The following is a 23,823-nucleotide window of genomic DNA, read 5'->3' as shown; positions in this document are numbered from 1 at the left end:
TTTGACCAGCCGTTAGAGGCGCCACTAGTAGCACTCTGAAGCGCGGGGAAAATTTTGACCAGCCTCTGCTATCGTATGCAAGTTGAGCCATTGAACACGCCAGTCTATTTATATATAGTCTTTGGTTTAGAGTCGGGGTACCGTCGAAAAGTCGGTTTATAGCATTGAGTTGGGAATAAATAGAGGTGCAACTAAATCTGGCTGGCGGGGGATCAATTTCGTTCCATAAAGAGACTTTATCAACTTTATCGTTCTACCGGGGGGGGGGGGGAGGAGGGCATCTGTCTCTATTGGTGGCAACTATTGCAATTGAATTTTTTCGCGAATCTGATGCGAAATTGGAATGTATGATTTCTCGTAACAAACATACCTTTGACGTTGTTTAAAAATAATTTTATTCTATCAACACGATTCTTTTTAACTCAAGTGACGGTGAGTTATTATAATTAATATAATATAACTTTACAAAGTATAGATGGCGCTACCGCCTAATTTTAGAGCGGAATTTCGTACAGTCTTATCAGACTAGGTCCCGCGTAACCATGGCAACTGAAATCGTAATTTTAATTCTAGCAGTATTATTCCCAATTCAATGGTTTATAGTCGACGACCAAATGCCGACCTAAAAACGTCGAAACGTTTTTCGACACTAAAAATGTAAATCCTTTTTTGGGACTATTTATGGTTGGTATGCCGACCATTATCCAACTTAAAATAGACCTTACATTTAATTATTGGATTCGACATTAACTTTATGAAACCGACCATATTTATTTAGGAAAAGCTAGGGGATATTTTATTTATTTTCTGACTATTTGATGTTGGTGAATTTTTTATTCACTTTTAATTTTTCTTCAAACTTATTTGTATTCGAAAATCTAATAATGAGAACAGTTTTGGGTCGGTTATAAGCATTAACATAATGTCGGCCCAACGTCGTTTCGGAGTCGGTTCTTAGGTCTATTAATTGGCGGTAAAGAGTCGACGTTTTGTAGTCGGCCGACCATTTTACCCCTACGACATTTCGACCCTCAATCCAAAGGTCGGCCGACTTTAGTGTTTAGTACCTTTTGCCGACGTCGGCCCGACTCTAATTTGCTACAAGGGAAGTAACTTCTTATGCAAATTAATTTCTAAAAATTAATTAATCATAATTAGTAAAAATTAACTTCAAGTATAATTATACAATAAAATACAATTATTTTAAAAATATGAAAAAAATACATGTGTGGTCCTTATCAAGTCGGCATATCGACTGTACATTAAAGTCGACTTGCCGACTTTATAAAGTCTCAAAATGGAAATTTGTAATTTTTGGGGTTTGAAAAAATTTAACAATTTGAGTCGGCATATGGTCGTCGACCTGAAAACGACTTTAAGACCCATACCCGACTCTTGACCGACACCTTAATGCTACAGGGGATAATGCCTTAAATGCCCGAAGATGCGAGTATGACGATGCATCAAATATGTTAAACTAAATACGTAGGACTTGACTTAATAAAAATTACTAGCACCCCCTAATAAAGAATGTATTGGTATAGTAAATATTGAACTAAACGTACTGTACATGTAATATTCACACGGCTAGGAGAGTGGGAAAAACATTTTTTATCACGCTTTATGTCATTTAAAAGTAAAAACAACAACGTTATTGGTGTAGAGACAGAATGCAATTGTAAGTTAATTAAAGTAGGGGTATCAACTCTCGCGGTATTAGGGGGTAAATGCTTTCTCCCACAGTCGTCAAAGGCGCTGGTTTACAGACTTACCTATTTATTCGCGCGGGTGTGTCAATAAGCTCGCGAGCCAACTCGTGAGCCAATACGGCTCAATACCTATTGTCTCGACTCGGCTCGGCTCAAAAAAAAGCTCACCCTTTTAATAATTGAGCCGCCGTTGAGCCCGCGCTGGCTCGAGCTCGCGAACGTTCCTAGTTTTTTAATAGAATTTAGTATAGTTTCGAGGTACAATTTGATGTTTGTGACCACCATTTTGAATCTAATCTAATAATCTTCAAAAGAATCATATTATTAATTAGGATCATATTTTTGCTGCATTTCGAAGTGGTCGTGAAAAAACTTGGAAAAATACAAGTGCAACGTAACTTTTTATTAATTTCACAGGCCTACTTCACTTACAATTGCGAACACAATATACATTTTAAGGGCACACGCAAAATTGGGATTTATTAACTTGTTTGCATCGAGCAGGCCCGTTTATGCAATTCATTTTTCGGCAATCGAAATTTCTAACATCCGCATCCGATGGTCGCTGGATAACGCCGTTTATAGGTTCCCTTTTCATTTCCACTTTGCTGCACATGCATTGGCACATCATTGGTTGTGAGTTTGTTCCGTTTTTCGAGTAGCACTTGGATTCTTGTATTCCGATTTTTTCGCAATACGTTTGGGGGCAGTTTCCTTTCACGCCCGCATGCATTCCTGGACAAACTGTAAAGAGTTTCAGATATGAGATTTGAAAATCAAGATTTTCCCGTTTGTGATATGTTTCTAAAATTATTTGCGTAAACTCTTGTTATTACATAGATCATTATTGAATTTTGCCAACAAATGGCCCAGGCTAAGTTGATCCGCTGTTTCATCTCATCAGATTCAGTTTCGGGAAGAGATATCTGCTTACACTACATATTTTTTGGAAAACCAATTAAAACGCACTAATTAACATTTTGAAAGGAATTTATTGGGTAAAATATAAAAAAAATATCTGCTCACAATCTATCAGCTAACAATTAATTAAAAATCTGATGTGCTTTTTGCTCTGTATCGACAAATCTGTTAATATCTGATATCTAAACCATGTTAATTTTTCCTCGGTTCAGATAACGCGACTGTGATGCGCGAATCAGTTGTAAGGGATAGAGCCTTGGTTATTTTGTGTTTGTGCCAATGGAATTAATGGCATTAAAAGTCGCTAAATGAATTGGGTCTAAGGTGGTACCTTAGGTATTGGCCAGCTGATTATTATTAATTAAGTTTAGTATCCAATCCACCCAAGTTTGTGGTCTAATTTTCTTAATTAAATACTACAACGTGGATTATATAATAATATGGGAAAGGACTACTTTTGAGAATCTACAATGTTTATCGCAAACCACTTTGAGTCTTATGCCTTACTTAGTGGGGAATGTGGGCCTTCAGCTTCAATATTAAAAATGCAGATACCTTAAAATTACAGAGGGTCACCTAGAGCACGCCCAGGCCCGGTAAAATATACATTCGAAAATAACCTTTTGGGAGAGAAACTCGGGAAACGTTGTTCAAACACGGGCCCCTGGGCTGCGCGGGCCCCGTTATTTTGTACCAGCTTCCTCCCTCTCATATCGGTCCTGTAATCAACACATAGATGGTAATGCTATAGAAGCAGTCACGATACTAAGCCTACAAAGATCTCGATGTTCTACAACTCACAACCGGATGCAACAGACAAATAAACCAGCTAAACTTATTGCAGGGCAATCATGGGCTGAAAGAAGAGAAACAATACGCTGTCTGTACTCGAGGGCGTGTTCTTTGGCGCTATATGAGTCGAAAATGTCTCAGGAATAAGGGTCTTACAGTGCTTTGTTTCAGAGATACGGGCCCTATGCCCCCTAAAAGTATCGTCTAAGACAAATAAAATCGCTCAAACGTACGAACGATATTCTGCCTTGAAACGATCAAATTATTAACAAGTGCCAAAAGTTGAAGTATGATTTGTCAAATAATGATTCTAGCAATGCCAACCTAATTTAAACGACTCGATACCATTCAAAAGCCAATAAGTTGTTAATTTTATATTTTCCAAACAATGTGGTACTAATTAAATTGATTAGATTTAAAGATACAATGAACAACAATTACGGGAATTGTTCAAAATGACCACCGCATTGGCCCGTCGAATGAATGCGTGTTTCGCATTGTCTCACACCCTTCAATGATGCGTTGTCGCAGATTCTCAACATCTTGTACACTTAAGTCTTTGAAATGACCACAGATAAGAAAATCGCGTGGGTTTAAATCCGGAAATTTGGCCGACCACGCAACTGGTACATCTCGTTCTAATCACCTCAAGGGGAACGTCACATCCAGGTAAGCTCTTACATCTCGACTGAAATGGGCTGGTGCTCCGTCATGTAAAAACCACATTCGTTGTCCTTTTCCTATCAGCACGTCTTCAAGTAAAACGGGTAAATGTTCCTGAAGAAAACGTAAATAAGCTTGACCATTTAGCCTAAGCGGTATATTTTATAGTCATATAATATACAAATAAAATCATAAATTACTGCTTTTGGATATCTAAATGGTAGGTAAGTCCTCGAAGATAGCAGTGAAGGTCATATTCCTCAAATCTTTCCACAATTCTGAGTATTGCATCAGAACCCACTCGTTATTTCTTATGACCTAGGCGAACCTCTCGTCCCGAATTTAATTGAGGAATACGTTAACCCTCGATACTCCGCGACTTCTGTAACTTGTCAATGAAACATGGAACGAGTGAAGAAAGCTTCCTGTGCCAACCTTCGATATAATTGTTCGTCTTTGTTAGGCCAACCAAGGTGCCTTCATGTTGGTTCCACATTTCAAGTGGAATTGATGGTGGCCTTCGCCTGTGTCTACGAGAAGGGCACACGTTCCAATTCTCTTCAAAATAATCCATTAATGAACGAATAGAATCTTCGTGCTGCTAGAAGAACTCTGAATCATCAAGAGCATCGAAGGATTTTATGACTGACTCCTCCTCAATCATTTTTCTCTCTCCTAGCATAGTGTTATATTTTCTTATATCTTCTCGGTTTCTTTTTCCCTCCACTTTGGCCATGAGAGAGAAGGATTACGGCATGGTGAATGAGATAATCAGTCTGATATCTTATCTCATTCACCATACCGCAATCAGTAGACTATCTCTGCTTCCCCCTTTACCCCCTCCCCAATCGCTTCCATTGACTATAATTTCGAATCACCATATTTTTGTATACCACCCTTAACCCTATAATTGTTATATCTCAATCACCATACCGCAATCAGTAGACTCTCTCTGCTTCCCCTCCCCATTCACTATAATTTCCAATCACCATATTTTTTATACCACCCTAAACTCTATAATTGTTATCTCTCAATCACCATATCACAATCAGTAGACTCTCTCTGCTTCCCCTCCCCATTCACTATAATATCCAATCACCATATTTTTTATACCACCCTAAACTCTATAATTGTTATCCCTCATTCACCATACAGCTATCAGTAGATTCTCTCCCTCCCCCTCCCCAATAACCATATTTTTTCATCCATCCCTAAACTCTATAATTGTTATCGGTTCCATTCACCATAATTTATCGCTATATCTCTTTGTTTACCCCGTTAACCGTAATTTATAATTTCAAGAATATGATCAATAATAACAAGTTATTTACATTTAACTTATTTTATTTTAGAACTTTGTTTTACATGTTAGTAGGTACTATCAGGTATTCCATTAGATGGTTATCTTGTACATTACACAATGAAAAAAAATAAAAGTAACTAAGTTTACAGGTTAATTGATTATCTACAAGTAAATTTGTAAAATCTTGTAGTACTTCCGGTGGTGATTTAAAACAGCCAAAATAAGATTTTACTTTATGGTACGAGTTAAGGGGGAAGTCTGAGGTAAGTTCAGAAAAACATTGTTTATTCTTTAACTAGTTACTGAATAACTAATACTGATAAAAATAAACGGTTTGCGGCGCTTTGAAGTAAAAGGTTGGAAGTAGTTAATGAGTGCATTTCGTAAAGCTAATACTTAAATTTAATTAAATACAAATGAATAAACGTAACTTTCTATTTGTCATAATAATTCAAATACGGCTTGTCAGATAACTATGGTTAAACCTTTGAAAAGTAGAGAAACCAACAGGGTATTTAATGAATCTTTATCAAAGTTGACGTATGAGTTGTACTATTAAAAATTAATGTTTTACTGAAACCCCACCGCTTTTTCGTGGTTTAAATCGAAAGATCAGAGATGTCGCTACTGTGAGATATTTGGAATGTGTAGGTCTTTCGAAGACAGTGTGTCAATCACTTAAGCGACAAAATAAAATCCCATTTCCACGAAATAGGACAATTGGAGGAGTACGCGCTATGTTTCGGTAGTCACAACAGCTGGTCTAGGTGAAACTGATGTACATGTAAAAAACGCCAGGCCTAAGAATGATTTACACCCAATGGCCGACCAATTCGTTTGCTACATGTCCCAGGATCGTCCTCGATAATGATAAGTCACTCATGACTTGGCCCGTAACCAAATATTGTAAATTCACCATGAAAAAAACAATAAACTTGAAACTTGAAACTTGAAACTTAAGTATGCCTACGGTGTCGAAATAATGTTGAGGAAAATACTAATAATAACTTTTTTAATTTGTTTCTTCAGTAGATTCTGGAACATCTTGCGCTCTCTCTCGATTACCTGTGCTTGTTATTGCCTACGATAAAAATCTATGAACGTGTGACGACCTGGTACTCTTCTTGCTGGAAACTGCACGTGCTATACCTTCGAGGTTCTGCGCCATCTCCCCCAGACCGACCGTACATTATATGCATATCCGCATATTCGGAATTAGTAAATGTGTCTTATTAATTACCAAGTGGAATGAAAAATAAGACTTTTAGAAACCGAATTGTAATTTTATACCTTCCGAACACAGAAATGTTATAAAAACCGTACGTGCTTCCAAACTTAGCCAACAAAAGTGAGTGTGTGGCCAACATGTAGAAATATTTTCTCCATTTAGACGGAGCACCTAGGTTTTCAACCTGGGTTGGCCAACAATGATTTACTAAATTGTTGTTTCGTATAAATAGCCCAGGTAGCAACAGCACGTGTAGATTTGGTGGATACTAGGTTATTATTGTGGAACAGACGTGTGGACAATATTACACGTGGTCCACACCTGTTTCTGGGGTTTTTTTGTACACCAAATGAAGTTTGTGCACAAATACTCGTGGCCTACACGTGTTGGTTTCGGTTACCGTACTCGTAACGAAATTCGTGCACCAATACTCGTGGTCTACGCGTGTAGGTTTCGGTTACCGTACACATAAAGGTATTCAAATACAAGTGGTCTGCACGGGTTTTTCTGGTTTAAAATAAAACACCAACGCCATATAGTATTTCACGTTTGCAAAATGGTCTACAGGAGGGTGTGTTTGCTTAGTGTACCGCACAAAATATAATTAATAAGGCACTTAATTATCTATGTACATGATAAATTATCATAGGCGAAGATATTATGAAATGTAATATTTGTTTTTCAATCAGTCTGTTAAATAAGAGTTATTGAGGATTTAGTTATATTTATGTCAGTGTTAAGTATCTAGTTTTTTTAGGCCCTTACCCAGGTAGCAAAGCCACGTGTAAATTTCATGGATATTTGGTAAATGTAATGGCATACACGTGTTCACAATATACGCATGTGTTCTACACGTGTTTCTTGGGTTGCCGAACACGAAATTAAATTAGTGTAAATTTGCACGTGACCTACGTGTGTTGATTTGGGTTACCGCACACGAAATTAAATTAGTGTAAATTTACACATGATGTACGCGTGTTGCTTTGGGTTACCATACACGAAATTAAATAAGTGTAAATTGACACGTGAGCTACACGTGTTGATTTGGGTTACAACACGAAAGCAAATTAATTAATTAAATTTACACGTGATCTAGGCGTTAATGGAAGATATACCACGGAATTTAACTTTTGTAATGTATCACTCCATCTTGTAAATATAGTACACTAGCTGAGGACCCGGTATTTCCCGCGAAAATATGTCTTTTTGTATAGAGTGTGAATAATGTGTGATAGAAGAATGCTCTAAAAAAAGATATCAAAATAAATTCCTAAACATAATTAGTCCAAATCACGTATAAAATTTATATATTTAAAAATGAGTATAAAATTAATTTGATTAAAGAAATTAAAATTAAAAATTACTCTTATAAAATAAAAAATACAGAGAACAATGTAATCGTTTAAATACATAATTATTCACCATTTAATACTGTAACCCCAACAAATTAACACCAAAAATGAAAATAACATTCCTCGAACTTCAATGCCAAGACTCGAACCCGTCAATCATTGGACGAGTATCTTAACTATTCTATTACACCATATGTTGCTACTAAAAATTAACAACGAGTCTATCACCATTGACGAGAGTGACGCCGCGCGGCGGTCGTACGTACTATCGTAGCCATTTTACTTTTCTCTGCTTATCGATAGAACAGGATAAATTCGGTCGGTGTATTAGTTTAATTATTAGCTTATTTAAAAGTATAAATCTTTGTATTTTATGATAAATCCTTCAAGCAAAAATTTACTAAAGGTAGACATGAGGCTTTTTATTAAACTGTAAATTATTTTATATTCTTATGGTTAAATTAATTTTTCGTGTATTTCCATTAAGCCTTTGTAATTTCCTGTCCGACCGCATGGTAACATTCGCTAAATAATACAAAAAGGACATCGAGAGAGAGAGAGAGAGAGAGATATATATATATATATATATATATATATATATATATATATATATATATATCGAAGTGGGACTATTGCTATGGACCGAATGTCGTTAAGAGTTGTTGTAGTTTGTTTGTTGTAGAAAGCGACGACACGGTAGATGGAGCTGCGAAAAATAACTTCTTTTTAATAATTTTAACTTATGGCGGCGCCGGGATTCGAACCAAGATAGCTGCTGGCTGTGTAATTAACAATAACCGACGCATTTGACAATCGAGCCACGCTGTCCTCCCAAATTTGATGCTTGAACTTTGAGCGTTGGACACTTTTATAGTTTGTATAGATGGTCCAGAGATGTCGCTCTTGCCCGAAAGTTTCGGCGCGTTTTTTAAACCACTTTTTGGTAAAATCGACAGATTGGGGTTAGGATAGGGGAAAAGTATTGAGAGAGAATTCCTATATCCTCTCTCGACCAAATGCTTTGCCGTTTTAAAAATAAATGCTTTCCGATTACTTTGGTTCATTTACTTATAATTACTTTTTTTCTAAGCTATATCAATAATTAAAAGAGAAATAATTAAAAATGTCACAGAGTTAGTTTGGCGGGAAGTTTGAAATAGGGTCATTCGATGACAAAACGCCTAGTTTTTTTTAATTTTAACACCCGACCCCTTTCGATTTCGACCAAAATTTGCAAATAGGGTTCTTTGGGCCTAAGAAAACGATTTTGAAAGTTTCATAAAGATCGGTAGAGCCGTCTACGAGATACAGCATACACGTTGTTTCAAAATTACACCTTGACCCCCTAAATGTTTTCTCCTATATCTTATTAAGTAATTATCGCAAAATCACATATAATATCTCATTTGAAGAGAATGCGTACTCTAATATGAATATTTAATCAGGGTTGTTACTTGACGTAAATTTCATTAAAATCTGGGCCTTTAAATAATTTGACCTTTGACCCCGCCCAGACACCTCAATCGTAGATCAACGATTTTAGCATTTTCAAAATCTGCGCTATCAAATACATATTAATAACTCAAAATCCCAAAGTAATATTTGTAGTTTTCGAGATATTAATTTTTGAAATTCACCCCACCACACACAAAATTAAATACAAAAACCATTTATTCTTATAGTTTACACACGAATCAATTTTTAGCTCGATTTTTAGGTTACACGAAAAAGCTGGCACTATTTTATACTTTGAAAAGGCTTTGGTAATTTTATTTTTATTGTCTCTTTTTAATTGATAACCTTTTGAATTAGGTAAACCTACAAGAATTTCAATTGCACAAAGAACATTTTTACTTGATACCCAACAGCTATCGATCCTTCTGGCCCATGTGTATTTTTCAGAAATACCGGGGGGGGGGGGGGCAAAAGGTTTATAATAGTGCGCCGCACGTCTCCGGTTTTGCCTAATTCGGTTCCAGCTCCAAGATATTTCGGAGCCGGATCTCCAACGCATTTTTTAAAAGATATTGGTTTCTAAATGAGACTGGCAATTTCGTTTATATAAAATAAACTCACTAATTAAGATACGGAGTTACTCTTTGAAATCGAAAAATGTTGCATTGTGAAATTATTCTAAATCAATTGAATCAGTACTAACGTCGTAAGAAAAAAGGAATGGAGATTTTCAAAATCGACTCCTAATCTATAATTTTTAGGAGGCGAAGCTATAGTCTAGCTTCTACCACTATTGTTACTTGTATTGCTATTAAAACTGATTACGAAGTTAGTTCTGTAAGAAGGCTCATGCTTTGTTCCTGAATTAGCGACCTTTTATTTTTGCCATAACTTTTAATATTCGCTCAAAGTAGATGGTGCGGAAGAATTTACGAAAGGAGACAAAGAAAAAGGCGGAGCTTATTTTGAAATATAGATTAGGAGGCTCCACGTGTTTTAGTACGTCTATGGGTTCTTAGTATAACGTGACATATCCTTACATTTGTTGTGATACACATACTTTAATTTAACACCTCATTATAAATGTCTTTTTTATTTTATTTTTTCAAGTTGCTTTTTAGATAGTTATGTAGGTGGCGCAATTAGCGGTAGTAAATAAAGACCGTGTATCCGTTCAAACATATGAGTGGTCGGACATTTACGTGAAATGGAGTCTGCAATGGAATGAATTGAAATCGAACAGATGTTTCACACAAAAAATTTATATAATGAAATGTAATCGCAGCCAGCTCCTGATATTCGAAAATTAACGGACGAGTTTTTAAAAAAATCAAGATAAAATGGGTCGCTAAGCACTGATGTCCACGATTCTGGCTGGCGTTCTGTTGCCGTAGATAGAGAGGGGAGCCCGTAATGGGGGAATACCCGTTTTTATTCCAGGGTACCGAGTTTTCTTGTTCCTAGCTACTCTGTCGGGTTTCCTTGTGATTTCTAGTAGACTTGGAAATAGCTGGAGTTCTGGGGCCCTTAAAGTAAATCATTCGAATGATGGTTGCGGGCCACCAGGGCCGCCAAAATTAATTAATAAATCTTTTTGAAACATTTTACGGAAATTTGTGGAAAATAATAACGGTGGTTTCCTACCTTAGACGAGAGCTAAATCTAGCGTTACTGGGTAATTTCCCCCCTATTTTTCCCTCCCCTCTGCCTGGGCCAGTGGCTCTCAATAAAGTTAAGGGAGTCGGGGAATCTATAGGCTCCCGTTAAAAATATCACTATTTCAAAGTCTGATATCTTGCACAATTTAGGGTCCAGTAATATATGCTAAAATAATATTGAACGCCCAGACTTTACTATCCTGGACAAGAAATTTAGTTGCATCTTCTGTAGATAACATGAAAAACCAAAATAATATATAAATACCTAATCGTAATGTAAGAAGTAGAGTTTTTGATATTCTAAACTCTAAATTACTAGAATCATAATAATATTAATTTTTTAGTAGGTCAACTAGTTTCAAGTATAAAACATTTTCGTTAATTGGTGGGGTAAATTTCAAAAATTAATATCTCGAAAACTACAAATATTACTTTGGGATTTTGAGTGATTATTATGTATTCGATAGCGCAGATTTTGAAAATACTAAAATCGTTGATTTACGATTGGGGTATCTGAGCGGGGTCAAAGGTCAAATAATTTAAAGGCCCAGATTTTAATGAACGTTACGTCACATAACAACCCTGATTACATATTCATATTAAGGTGCACATTCTTTTTAAAATGAGATATTATATGTGATTTTGTGATAATTACTTCATAAGATATAGGAGAAAACATTTAGGGGGTCAAGGTGTACTTTTGAAAAAACACGTATTTGTCAGCAACTATTAGACAAGTGTTTGATTGGTGTTGAGGAAGTGTAAGTATGGTGTTAAGGAAGTGTAAGTATGGTGTTGAGGAAGTGTAAGTAGGGTGTTGAAGTGTATAATAAGTGTTTGGGTGGTGTTATTTAAGTGTAAGGTTGGTGTTCGAAGGGTGTTATTCTAGTGTTAACAAGTGTAACATTGGTGGTTAAAAGGTGTTAAGATAGTGCAAAGTCAGTATTTGAAAGGTATTGAATAGGTATTTTTACTCGTGTTGTATGGTGTTGAGGAAGTGTAAATAGGGTGTTGAAGAAGTGTAAGTAGGGTGTTGATAAAGTGAAAGTAGGGTGTTGAGGAAGTGTAAGTGGGGTGTTGAGGAAGTGTAAGAAGGGTGTCGAGGAAGTGTATAATAAGTGTTTGGGTGGTGTTATTTTAGTGTAAGGTTGGTGTTCGAATGGTGTTATTCTAGTGCTAACAAGTGTAACATTGGTGGTTAAAAGGTGTTAAGATAGTGTAAAGTCAGTAATTGAAAGGTGTTGAATAGGTGTTTTTAGTTTTTTACTCGTGTAACTCACGTGGATAATAAATGCGTACACACGTGATTTAGGCGGACATGATCCATCGTGGACACACGTGGATGTAACACGTGAAGTAAATTATTTTAAATCTCGTGAAAAACACGTGATTTTGCTACCTGGGAGGTGTTTAGTGTCTTGCTATCAAAATATTATGTTTGTAGAACCGAAAAGAATTGATATAAATGAGGGTATGCAACTCACGTTCGGGATCCTCTCGATAAAAAAGGACAGGAATATACTTGTCTTCTGGCTCTGAAAAAAAAACCATGAACTTATCACTTTCGATCTTTACAATAGTGCTCCTCAGATCCGGCAACGAGGACGGAGCCGGAACTGTGAACGGCTCCGGAGCCGGAGCCAAAACTCGGCACTAATTAATTTTTTAAGCGCATGTATATATTAAAATAACACTAATGTTTCTGTGAAAGAATACACTATTGTGTTTCAAAAGCTAATCAAAGCGTTAAATAAACTTCACAACCTAATCTGTGTTTGATTGCATTGGATTTATTTAAAAAACACTTAATTTGCTTAGTTATTTATATTTAAGACTAGTTAAGACTAGTATTTTAGACAGAACGTAGTCTAGAATCACAGTGAGAAAATCGAACAATCAAATACTTAAAATTTTAGTATTAAGGAACTACTAAAATTCGTAAAAGAATATTAATTCTAATTCAGTCCACGGGGACTCATGTGTGGTCTCAAGAGTGACTACTGGAACCAACATATCCATGTGATTTTCCGTAAAATCATCTGCTCCTTCAACCTCGCTCTGATTTAGCCACTTTAAACCGTTGTCGCTTGCACACAGACGCTCAGTAACTCGGCGTGTCACAATCCGTGAAGGTCACACTTTGCGCGCTGGTGCAGGTGGTGCTCTGTGGACCGCACGCCGGTGCTCTGCAGCTCTTGTGATGGATTAAAAGTAGATACCGCATGTACTGCAGCATCTCTTTTTCAGATCACCACGTACACTTGGGCAATAGAGGTCATAGGGCATGCTGATCAAGGTGTGCAAGGGTTGAATTACTTAATTTAACCCAGTTTTATCGCAGTTTTACACTGTTTCTTGCGGAAAAAAAATTACGTGATATTTTCCGACACCCCCCGCCCCCCTCTCCTCCACGTGAGATTGGGACTTGGGCGAGATTCAGCTCAATCCCCTCCCTCCCCTAAGCGCCGCACGTAATTTATGGACGCTCCCAAAGCTTAGACATAAAAAATTACATAAAAGTATTGGAGCCGGCTCCTTTAATTCGGAGCTGGCTCCTTTAGCCGCTTTAAAACACTTGGAGCCGGAGCCGCGGCACCAGATCCGACTCCGGCCTTCACCGGAACTGGAGCCGGAGCCTTGCGGAGCACTAATTTACAAAGATATTTCAATTATTTATACGTTGTCAGAATAGCCATACATTTTGCATTTTACTTTGTAGAAGCAACAAGATGTCACGGACATTTGAGTACACACAATCCCACTGATGTATTAACTTAATAAACCCAAGAGGAATGTTATCGGAAAAGAATTATTCGAGTTACCTGGTTCTGGAAATAAGGTGGCGAAACGCGAACACGTTCATTTAAATTTATTTTTATAAAAACCAAGTTTTTCGAGTTACCTGGTTTTGGAAATAAGGTGGCGAAACGCGAACACGTTCATTTAAATTAATTTTTATAACAACCAAGTTTTTCGAGTTACCTGGTTTTGGAAATAAGGTAGCGAAACGCGAACGAGTTAGATGACACCTGTATCAATTGGCACGAAATTCAAATATGACAATCGACCAAAAACACTAAAGGGGGCAAATGCCCCACTTCTCGGGCTCCGACCCCAAAAATTACGAAAATCCCGTCGAGGCTATAATAGTGCCTACCGATTGAGATATCAATCGCCTTTGTACCACTAACGTACCGCGAGCAATCGTGTGTACGGCAGCTGGTCAAAAAAAATATTTAGTGGCACACTTATGCTTAACTTCTGGGCATAACAAATATTTAGGGTCACACTTATTTTTTACGCGCCTGTTCATACGTTATTGTTATTGCAGGCAGGCTTTCAATGGAATGCGAATATAGCTTCAGCGCGTAAAGAATTCAGGTATGACGCGAAATGGTTAATTAACTCACTTAAAATTAACTTTTTCCAACGCGGCTGCAACCTAAGCTGGAATAGGCCTAGAAGTAACAAAACTGGTGATTTTTGATCAAATCTTACTTACCTACTTCCTGTCGTACGACGTGCGTAAAAAGGGCGTTAAACGTGCGTAAAACGTTGGGGGTCACACTTATTGTTACTTCTGGGAACACGTTGAAAGCTCGGCGCGAACGGCCTTGAAAAATGCGAGAGGGAAACTGGCGTTTAGAACTCTATAGACACGCGGATTTACCATGTCGGAAGTTGCGGGGGTCCGCATACGCTGTCGAAAAAACCTCACTTAGAATTAAAATTAAGCAACGTAATTGCAAATCTAGGGTTAAGGGAAACCACAGCTATTCAAAAATATAACTCTCATGAAAATCGGACTTAAATTAAAGAACGTTATGTAGACTTTTAGGCGAAAATATAAAACCGCGAAAATTGGGGTCCCGTAAATTAACCAGGAAACTATACTTAAATTTAAGATTTACTGATATAACTGAAGTTGTATATCCGCTGAATCCTAACCTTACCAAAAATATTTTTTTTAACGTTATCGGACTTAATTTTAAATAAAATATCAACCACACAAAGCGAAACCACAAAAAATAGTAAATTGGGCATTTGCCCAACTTCTCGGGCTCCGATCCCAAAATTACGAAAATCCCGTCGAGGCTATAATAGTGCCTATCGATTGAGATATCAATCGCCTTTGTACCACTAACGTACAGCGAGCAATCGTGTGTACGGCAGCGGCGGCGGCGGCGGCGGCGGCTACACAGTACGTGATCTTAATACACACAAATCCCTAAGGATTGTGTGTAAAAACCGCTATTTACTAAAGATAAAATATCATCGTTGCCTACGTTATTATAAAGGACCGTGCATATCTCCCGACCAGTTTTTTTCTAATCCAATTAGATAAAACAACAGTTAATAAAATATCCATTTAAATTTATGAAACAACTTTCTGTTTATTCGATTCTTGGAATGAACCAATTTTAAAGAAGCTAAAAAACCGTGAACTACATCCCAAATGTATTATAATTCTACAGTTTGTAACTCCAAATGGTTTGGAAATGATTGTATTCATTTCAATCATGAATATCGAATTACCCTTTCTATCATCTGGGGTTTAGATCAGGAGACACACCGTCACACACGATTGTCGTTGACTCCTTCCACAAAACGTTTCCGGGATTGCGCGATTTAACCGGCTAAGAAAATGACTCGTGATTCTTGTAAAAATAACTGTACTCTATACAAATTACTTGATTATCATAAATAAAGTAATTTATTAATAATATTTTTACCTATTTTGGTTCAATTAAAAAAAACTTAACTTAATTTCAAGTCAAGTTTCAATGCAATTTTTGGGCGGTAGCGTGTGACCGACGTCATAAAAACTAAGCCCCTCCTATCCTAGCAACTGAGGCAGACTACCTTTAATGCAGTTCAATATGCATGGTTGAAATGAATCCATTCATGGCTTTGAGGGTTTTCAAACCTAGCCGTCGCCTGGTCAACGGTGTCCAGATACTAGAAAAACTAGGGGTCTGAATTGGCGAAATAAAATGCTACAAATTAATTGAAGAAACGTACCGTGCACGGGCCTTTATACTTAAGTATTCTATGATATCGTAGTTTTAAAATAGGAGATAAATTGCAATATTGATAAATGAAGATTGTGAAGCAGATTTTCATTCGAATAAAAAGGTTAGGTGCTCCATATTTGCCACCCTAAAATTAACCATCTCCTTTAAAGGGAATATAACCTTTCAAAGCAACCTTTATCGAAGACCCCTTAAATTTTTCAAACTTCCCTGTATAGTGGTGCCAAAAATTTCTAAAGCCAAAGGCGAGAGCGGCCAGAGCTGCAAACGTTGGTGTTCCACACCAAATACCTGAGGTTATATTCCCTTTAAATTATATTAACATTATAATGTATGCGATTGGTCAAAAGTAGCTTTAAAATATATTAAAGGGAATATAACCTTTGGTATTTCTGTCACCCTCCGAGGGTTCCAATATTGTCCGCTGCCTCCCATAGCTTTTCACACTTGCGGCGCTGATAATCGCTGATTGTGAAGGGAATAAAGGAAATTGATGGGGTCTTCCATAAAGAACGCTTTGGAGGTTCTATTCCCTTTAAGCGTGTTTGAAAATAGAGACGATTTGTAAATGAAAGGGGATATATCCCCTACGCATTCTGTATGGAAGACCCCTAACCATTTGAGCATAAATTCACCAACTAGCGCCAGAAATATCTAAAGCCTAATAACGGAGCCACCTTTATTAGAAAATGTTGGTGTTCCACACCAAATACCCGCGGTTTTATTCCACTTAAATCTAATTAATAAGAACTATAACATTTTATAATTTAATCGAGTTTAATCGTACCTTTAGCTACGCACTCGCAATTTGATTCTCCCGTTTTTCGATTGGTGATACACTTGGGCGTTTTATTTTCATCTTGATTACATTTGCCTGAACTGACGCAATCAAACCATTCATCTTCCAAACAATTTATCACTATGATAAAAATACATTTGTATATGGACCATATATCGAAATTTTAGAATAAATTAAACTTGCATTCTGATGAACATTCGCAGTTGAAATTAGGCTTTCCACGGGCTAACACCTCTCGGCATTTAATAGATTGATAAGCAGAGCAACGATGATTAATTTCACAGTGTTCAAGCACATATTTGGGGCACTGTGATTCTTGTTCGCCACCATATAAAAAAATTTAGATATAAGAAACAGGAATTTATTTCGTATATTGAAAAAGTAAAAATCGACCCATTTAAACCATTCCAGTAAATAATATATCTAATTCTAAGCACTCGGAATAGCTAAGGAGGACTATGGTGGTCTTGATGATTTTCATAGAAACGGTCGTGCTTTTCCCTCTCGACGTGCTAAGCTAAACTTGGTGCCTTGTCGATATTAAGCCTTTTTTCGGATACCAGTTCACTTTCCTTCTCTGCTCTTTTTAATACATCAAAATACGTGAATTTATGTGAAAACTTTGACAATTCTGCAAGATTTTTAGGGTTTCTTAAGTTTATTTTCTGTAAAATCTATTTTCCGAATCAATGTTTTTAATTTCCTCCCCACGTCGCGGTTTCTTAGCAGTCAACCGCTTTCGAGGCAACGTGGCTTCACATCCTTATGTATTCAAAGTGTTTACATTTATATTTTCCTTGTCAGACCATTTCAAATTTAAATAGTTTCCTCAACTGTCGATTAATTGTATTAAGATATTTTTGAACAATAATTGATAATCTCTCAAACATTTTGCTATTTAATAGATGAAATCCTTAAATTCAGGTAGATAACAAATATGACACCAAAATATTAGCGTTAATACTACTACGAAGCTATTACGTAGTTGGACGTTTAATAACAGAAAAGTTGTTACTTTCCGCTTATTGATAGCTTAATTTGAACCAAAATGTATTGAAATCTCAAATTAAATTTGGGAGTAACTACTTTCAATAATGCTTGAAATTTGAATTGCTTTTGAATTTGCACAAAGCTTCGGTTGATTCGCTTTTAGAGCTTCGTTATGTGACAGATTGACAGTTCCAAAGACTAGTAAAGACTAGCGGATAGTAGTCAGTCCTTAGACACGTTATGATTTATGTGGTCATTTCCATAGGATATATACTGTTATTAAAAAACGCGTTGAGATGATAGAATGTAAAACTTATGTCAATGATGTTTATTATCGTTAAATAAAGCTTCACAAACTAAATTAATAGTTAACTTGAACTTTTCCATAAATACTCACTTTCGTTTTCTAGAATGATAAAAGGTTACGTTCTTATGAACGGTAGCAGATGGCGCTTTACAATTTGTAAAAAGAAAGGGTTCCGCTAGAGTGAAGCTTTGGTGTCTTCCACTCTTACGGACAAAATACGAAACGGGGACAGCATATTTTTAAACAGAGCACGACGGTCAACACTGTTTCGTGGTAGTTTGTGAGTAGACAGTATATTTTAGTTGCACCTAGTAACGGCAATAAATATCAACCTGCATCACATCTTTATTCATAAACGACTCCAATTTTTAATATTTCAATTATTTCTGAATTTTATATCGAGTTAATTTTAAATAAAACAAAGGGTAACAAATAAATATCGATATCTGAGGGACATGGTAGATATTTCACTAATTGCTGAACAAATAGAAAGTAGCGAAAGAATACAGGATGGATGCAGGATTCTACAAGATTGACGAAGATTATTACCAAAATACTAATCCTCAGTAATTACTACGTGTTCACTTCACAAAGTCTATTCGTTCTAAACTTTATTTCTTCATTCAATAAATTTCTTACCTGTGCAAATGTAAATATTTAAGGAAATTAGCAAACAAAGCAATCTAAAAATAATTTTTAAATTAGTAAAACAATCCAAATATTTGATCAACAGAGTTTAAAAAAGTGACGGACATAAATGGCCTCGCTACAGACCCTAAATGCTGCTCTCCAATTGACCCTTGAATTGCCAACGAGTAATCTGTCTAGCTATGGCATCAAACGGCGCCCTCCAGACCAACTTGACATTGGCTATTCTCGGGTCAATAAGCTTTTCTATAAATTCATTACGCTTGCCGAACTTGTTTCAATGTATCGCTTTCGTCACGAGATACGTAGGAGTTCAGTTTAGTTTTGAAGGTTAGATCTTTATAAAAAGGGTGACTTGTCGATTTTTAATTGGCTATCACAGTGAAACGTTACTTCTACGTCACGAGTAACGCGCCCGATACATCTAACCAAGAAGGCCAATGTTACTTTATAGAAAGGCCTATTGGAGATCCGCTTTTCCGGTAGAGTGGTTTTTAATAGCGATGGGGCGGTACGTACTTCCCTGCCTCTTCTATACTAAAAATGCATGACGTAAATTTTTTTTAAATGATGTTTTAACTAAACCCTTTGTCTTTTGGCAAGCCTTCCCATTATTTAAGGGGTGAACAATTTTTTCCGGCAAAGTTAAGGCACACAAAGCCGCTGTTAACCAAAAGTGTCACAAATTGAAAGTGAAGCAGTGGCGATTTTCCCCACAGGCGCACGAGGCGCGCCCTAGGGCCCCCGATTTCTAGGGGCCCCATTTTAGCCAAAAACCCGAAATCCATTAGAAATGTTTAAATGTGCTAAGTAGCTTTATTTTTCGTAATAAATATTTTAAACAAAATTAAATTATAAAAATAAATAATTATTTATTTACATACAACACTAGTTTCAACATGAAATAAAATTTCCAGGCCATACTCGAGGGGCAGGTCACTGCCATTTTGGGTGCGTCTTAATCATAGTAAAATGATTAAATCAGATTAATCGTGATTAAATCAGGGTAATCAAGATTAAAAAATTTAATCATGATTTAATCAATCTAATCAAGATTTAATCAATAAAATCGGTTGAATCGAGATTTTATAACTAAAATCAAAACTAAAGTACGATAATTTAATTTTAATTAGTAATATTGCTGGTTCTATTGCAATTGTGTTTGATTCTAATCACGATTTTATCATACTAATCACGATTTAATCAGATTTAATCATTTAATCGTGATTAAATCAGATATAATCATGATTAATCGTGATTTAATCAACATAATAGTGATTAAATTGAATTTAATCAAAATAATCATGATTAAATCGAGGGGTGTGTCGTTAATCAAGGAAGTGACCCTCGGCTATATTATGCTACTCTATACTGAAAATTCCCCCCCCCCCCCTCCCCGAAATGGAATCCTGGATACGCCCTTGGCTTAAATGGCCTTGTGAAAAAAGGGGCCCCAAAATCGAACTGCGCCTAGTGCCCCAATTTACCTAAACGCGCCGCTGAAAAAAACCACGGTGCACATTTTGTTCGTTTTAAATGCCTATTTACGCTAGAAAATTGTTAAAATTATTTCCAAAATTTCCAAAATTATGAGAAACATTATTTTTAAAATTTCCAAAATTATGTGAAAATTTATTTTCAAAAAGTGTCAAAAGGACAAAAAAAATGGTTTCTTAAATTGACCAAATTATGAAACGATACCTTTTCAAAAATGGTAAAAATGATTAAAACAATACCTTTTCAAAATTGTAAAAATGATTAAAACAATACCTTTTTATTTGAACCATTTTCAATATTTGTTCCCTTATCCACTAAGCTACCCTTGAAGCTGATTTGAAAACCGATATTTCTTTAATTAAATTAATTTAAAAAACGTGAAAACGTGGAGACAGCGAGCGTCGGCGCAAAACAATCAGGGCCTTCTGTGTGAAACTACGACAATTCTTTAGGTACGCAGATCTAAGGTTAAAAAGTTTTCGACTGTTCACCCAGCATGGTAAGTCTGGTTTATTCGTGTGTTTTTTGGAAATGGAACAATGGACTTTAACAATTTTCAAATTTTTTTCCGTAAATTTATTAATTTGATTCGTTTCATTTAAACTTCTATATTAACGGTTTGAGAATCAAACTATAAATATACACAAAACCATTGTTAATTCTTTAAAAAATACTGATACTTTACGATCAATATTAAAAAGAATTTTTATACTTTAACGGCGAATATGGCAGTATCACCCTGATCAATTCGTGATTTACGGGGGAAAAACCTTGCCTCTGATTTTTACCCAGTCAGACGGGGTGAAGCAACTGAGTGGTAGTTTCTCTCTTTCCCTGTAGGTGGAGATTATCAGCGGTAAATCCCGAAAGCAGACTAGGGTGTAGTTGCCCCGCGTATTCTTAGCTTACATGAATTCATTTTTGGTATTTGCAATCTTCAAAAATTTCAATAAAATACTGCAAATTGTTTTTTTTTATAAAGTTCTATTCGAACATTGAACAATGGGGTAACTTCTACAAAGCTTTGTTGTCACAATTCGTGCATAAATTAAAATTCACGTGGAATATTAAATTATATGAAGTTAAAGTAACTACGTGCAATGCAATTTTTTAGTTGGTCTGTCTTTTGCTATTTAGTGTCCGTTTTTTCTTTAACTTACTACGTCATATTGTTGTTTCTTCTATCACTTTCCCTAGCTTCTCACACGATAACTTGCTTTCGGAATCGAAATGAACTTTTGACCGATAAAAACAACTGAGGATTTTATACAAATAAACTGGTTCAAGGAGGAACTTTGGTAGTCAGTTTTATGGCTATGTTTTTGGTAGTCCATATTTCTAATTTAACGCACTTAAATACCCATGTTCAACCTTTATTCAGGCAAGTTCACCATCCCCCCAGCCCATGTTTTAAAAATGGCCCAAACATCGATTTTGCTCTCCCCTACGTCACGCCTCCATTGATAGTTAAATATTTCAACTTCGCTTTTCTAATTGGCTTTGTCAGTGTTGATAATTTTTATAGCAGTTACAAGTCGAATATAATTCTTCGACATGGTGTTGTCACTTTCTGTCAATAGGGGTTACGAAGGGAAAGCAAAACGTGTCTTTGAAACACTTTTCGCGAAAGAGGACTGTTCATAGTGGTTTGATTTGTTGATATTTAATTACAATTCTAAGATATTGAAAAGCGTAGAACTGTCACGTGTAAGACTATAATGAAGTCGTTACCTTAGTTTAAAAAATCGTAACTCTAGCTTTAACAAAGCCCAAGATACGACTTTTTTAAACTAAGGCAACGAAGTGTACGTTTAAAAGCGTTTTCATTCGATGTTAAGCTAGTGCGCATGAAGTTCATAAAACCAATAAAAATTTATAAAGTTCGGTTATGAGATGTACTAAAATAAGAATTTAAAATATGCTCCACAATGAGATTGCTTTACTCTCAAGTGTAAAGTTCTTATAACTATCTTAAATACTTCATATTTCGTATTTAAATGGAATATAACATCTCTTTTTTGGTAGGGTGCACTCAGACTATACCGAGTAGCTTTCACAAGCCTTCCGAGCGAGGGGCGGAGAGGAGTTAGTTTGATTGAGTTTTACCCCCAAATTCCGAAAAAGTTGAAACACCATTACTAAAATAACTCCTTGCTGCCCTCGCGGTGGCGCACTGGGAGATATTAGCTCCGTCCAAATGGTCCTATCTCCACCTCCGACTTCGGTCAGGTTTGGGCTGGATACTGAACTTCGGTTCAGGCTAACGGAGAGGGTCCAGGCAAACTGGTCGCCTCGGCGGATTGGGTAGCCTGCTGTGGGGCGGCGGGCCTCCATATGCGGGCACGGCGGTCCTGTTTCCCGGCCTTTTGGGGCCCACCGGGATCTCCGGTGCCAGCTGTGCTGGGTTACTTGGACTGCTGTGTGCTCGTCGTTCCCCTTTAGGAGCTCTCTCCAAAGGGTTTGGCTCCTTGGCTCCTTACCTACGTAGGTAGGGTGTCGGCTGGAGTTGCTATATAGCATCCATTCTAAATCCCACTGCTGTGTGCGAAGTGAGGATTTTTCCACCCATTGCTGCACCTTCTGCTGGGTTGAGTGGCTTGCGTCAAAGGTGCGACCTTCAGTAGTGGGGTTCTACTACCCAGGCTGGGTCGTCACTTGTGCCGGCTGTGGGACGCTGGCGTAGGGCACTATGATGATAGACCTCAGGTGGTATGGTCTCTGTTACTAGGGCTATAAATTCTGACACACTGCCCTCGCTAGGAAGGCTTGTGGAAGCTACTTGGTGTATATAGGCAAGCGTTAGCTCCTCGACTATCCCCCCCCCCCCCCAGTAAACCAGGAATGAAAAGGGTCCCCTAATTTCAATTAGTCTGCTATACCATCGCTACGCCACTAAACTGAGTACAGCCTTTGGCAGTGCTATATCTGTAATTGGTTACGTAATCACTTTAGTACAGTCAAATCTAAAGGATTGGACATCGATTACGAAGAGTCATCAGCCTCTGGCTAGAAAGCTACAAAGGTGGATAAACTTACCTCCCATAAAAACGTGGGTCGTAGAAAATATAAAATTAATTTTTAATTATTTTTAATCGCTTACGTTTACTTGATGATACAGCTACACTTTCTTCCATTGCGATTCAAATCGAATTGCGAAAGTGTTTACACGAGTAGAGCAAAACGTTTTGAATCGATTTGAAGGCCTAGTGTGAACGAGGCTATTATAGCCTCAACGGAAAAAGAAACTTTCGAGGCAATTCAAGTGTTATTATTGTTGGAAATAGAAATATGAAAAGTTAAATTATTTTGTTCAATTTTAATTTTCTATTAAACATTCATATACGTACAGTTACAGAAAATGGTATATTGATAACCGTGTGTCATTGCATTACACCCAAGAAAGGATAGATCGTCCATAGGATTGTACAGAAAGTGTTTAGAGGAAAACTATCTGAGTATATTTTAACA

At 36.7% G+C, this 23,823-nt stretch overlaps 1 protein-coding gene across 1 annotated transcript; it reads right to left on the bottom strand.

Annotated features, from left to right (window-relative positions):
* Nucleotides 1-2,091: 2,091 nt before the first annotated feature.
* Nucleotides 2,092-20,903, bottom strand: LOC149953625 (uncharacterized). Its single transcript, XM_090168894.1, has 6 exons — nt 20,629-20,903; nt 18,850-18,893; nt 17,097-17,228; nt 16,902-17,033; nt 12,566-12,616; nt 2,092-2,453 (listed from the first exon to the last, which is right to left on the bottom strand). Exons 1-6 carry the CDS (start codon nt 20,643-20,645, stop codon nt 2,164-2,166), a joined length of 666 nt encoding a protein of 221 aa, XP_090025020.1. The 5' UTR covers nt 20,646-20,903; the 3' UTR covers nt 2,092-2,163.
* Between the last annotated feature and the right edge of the window lie 2,920 nt (nt 20,904-23,823).

The sequence above is a fragment of the Leiobunum rupestre genome, chromosome 3 (genome assembly GCF_980474605.1).
Source record: "Leiobunum rupestre chromosome 3, qqLeiRupe1.1.hap1, whole genome shotgun sequence".
Classification (NCBI taxonomy): Eukaryota; Metazoa; Arthropoda; class Arachnida; order Opiliones; family Sclerosomatidae; genus Leiobunum; species Leiobunum rupestre.
The sequence above is the reverse complement of the archived record's forward strand: the minus strand, read 5'-3'. Positions and strand labels throughout refer to the sequence as shown.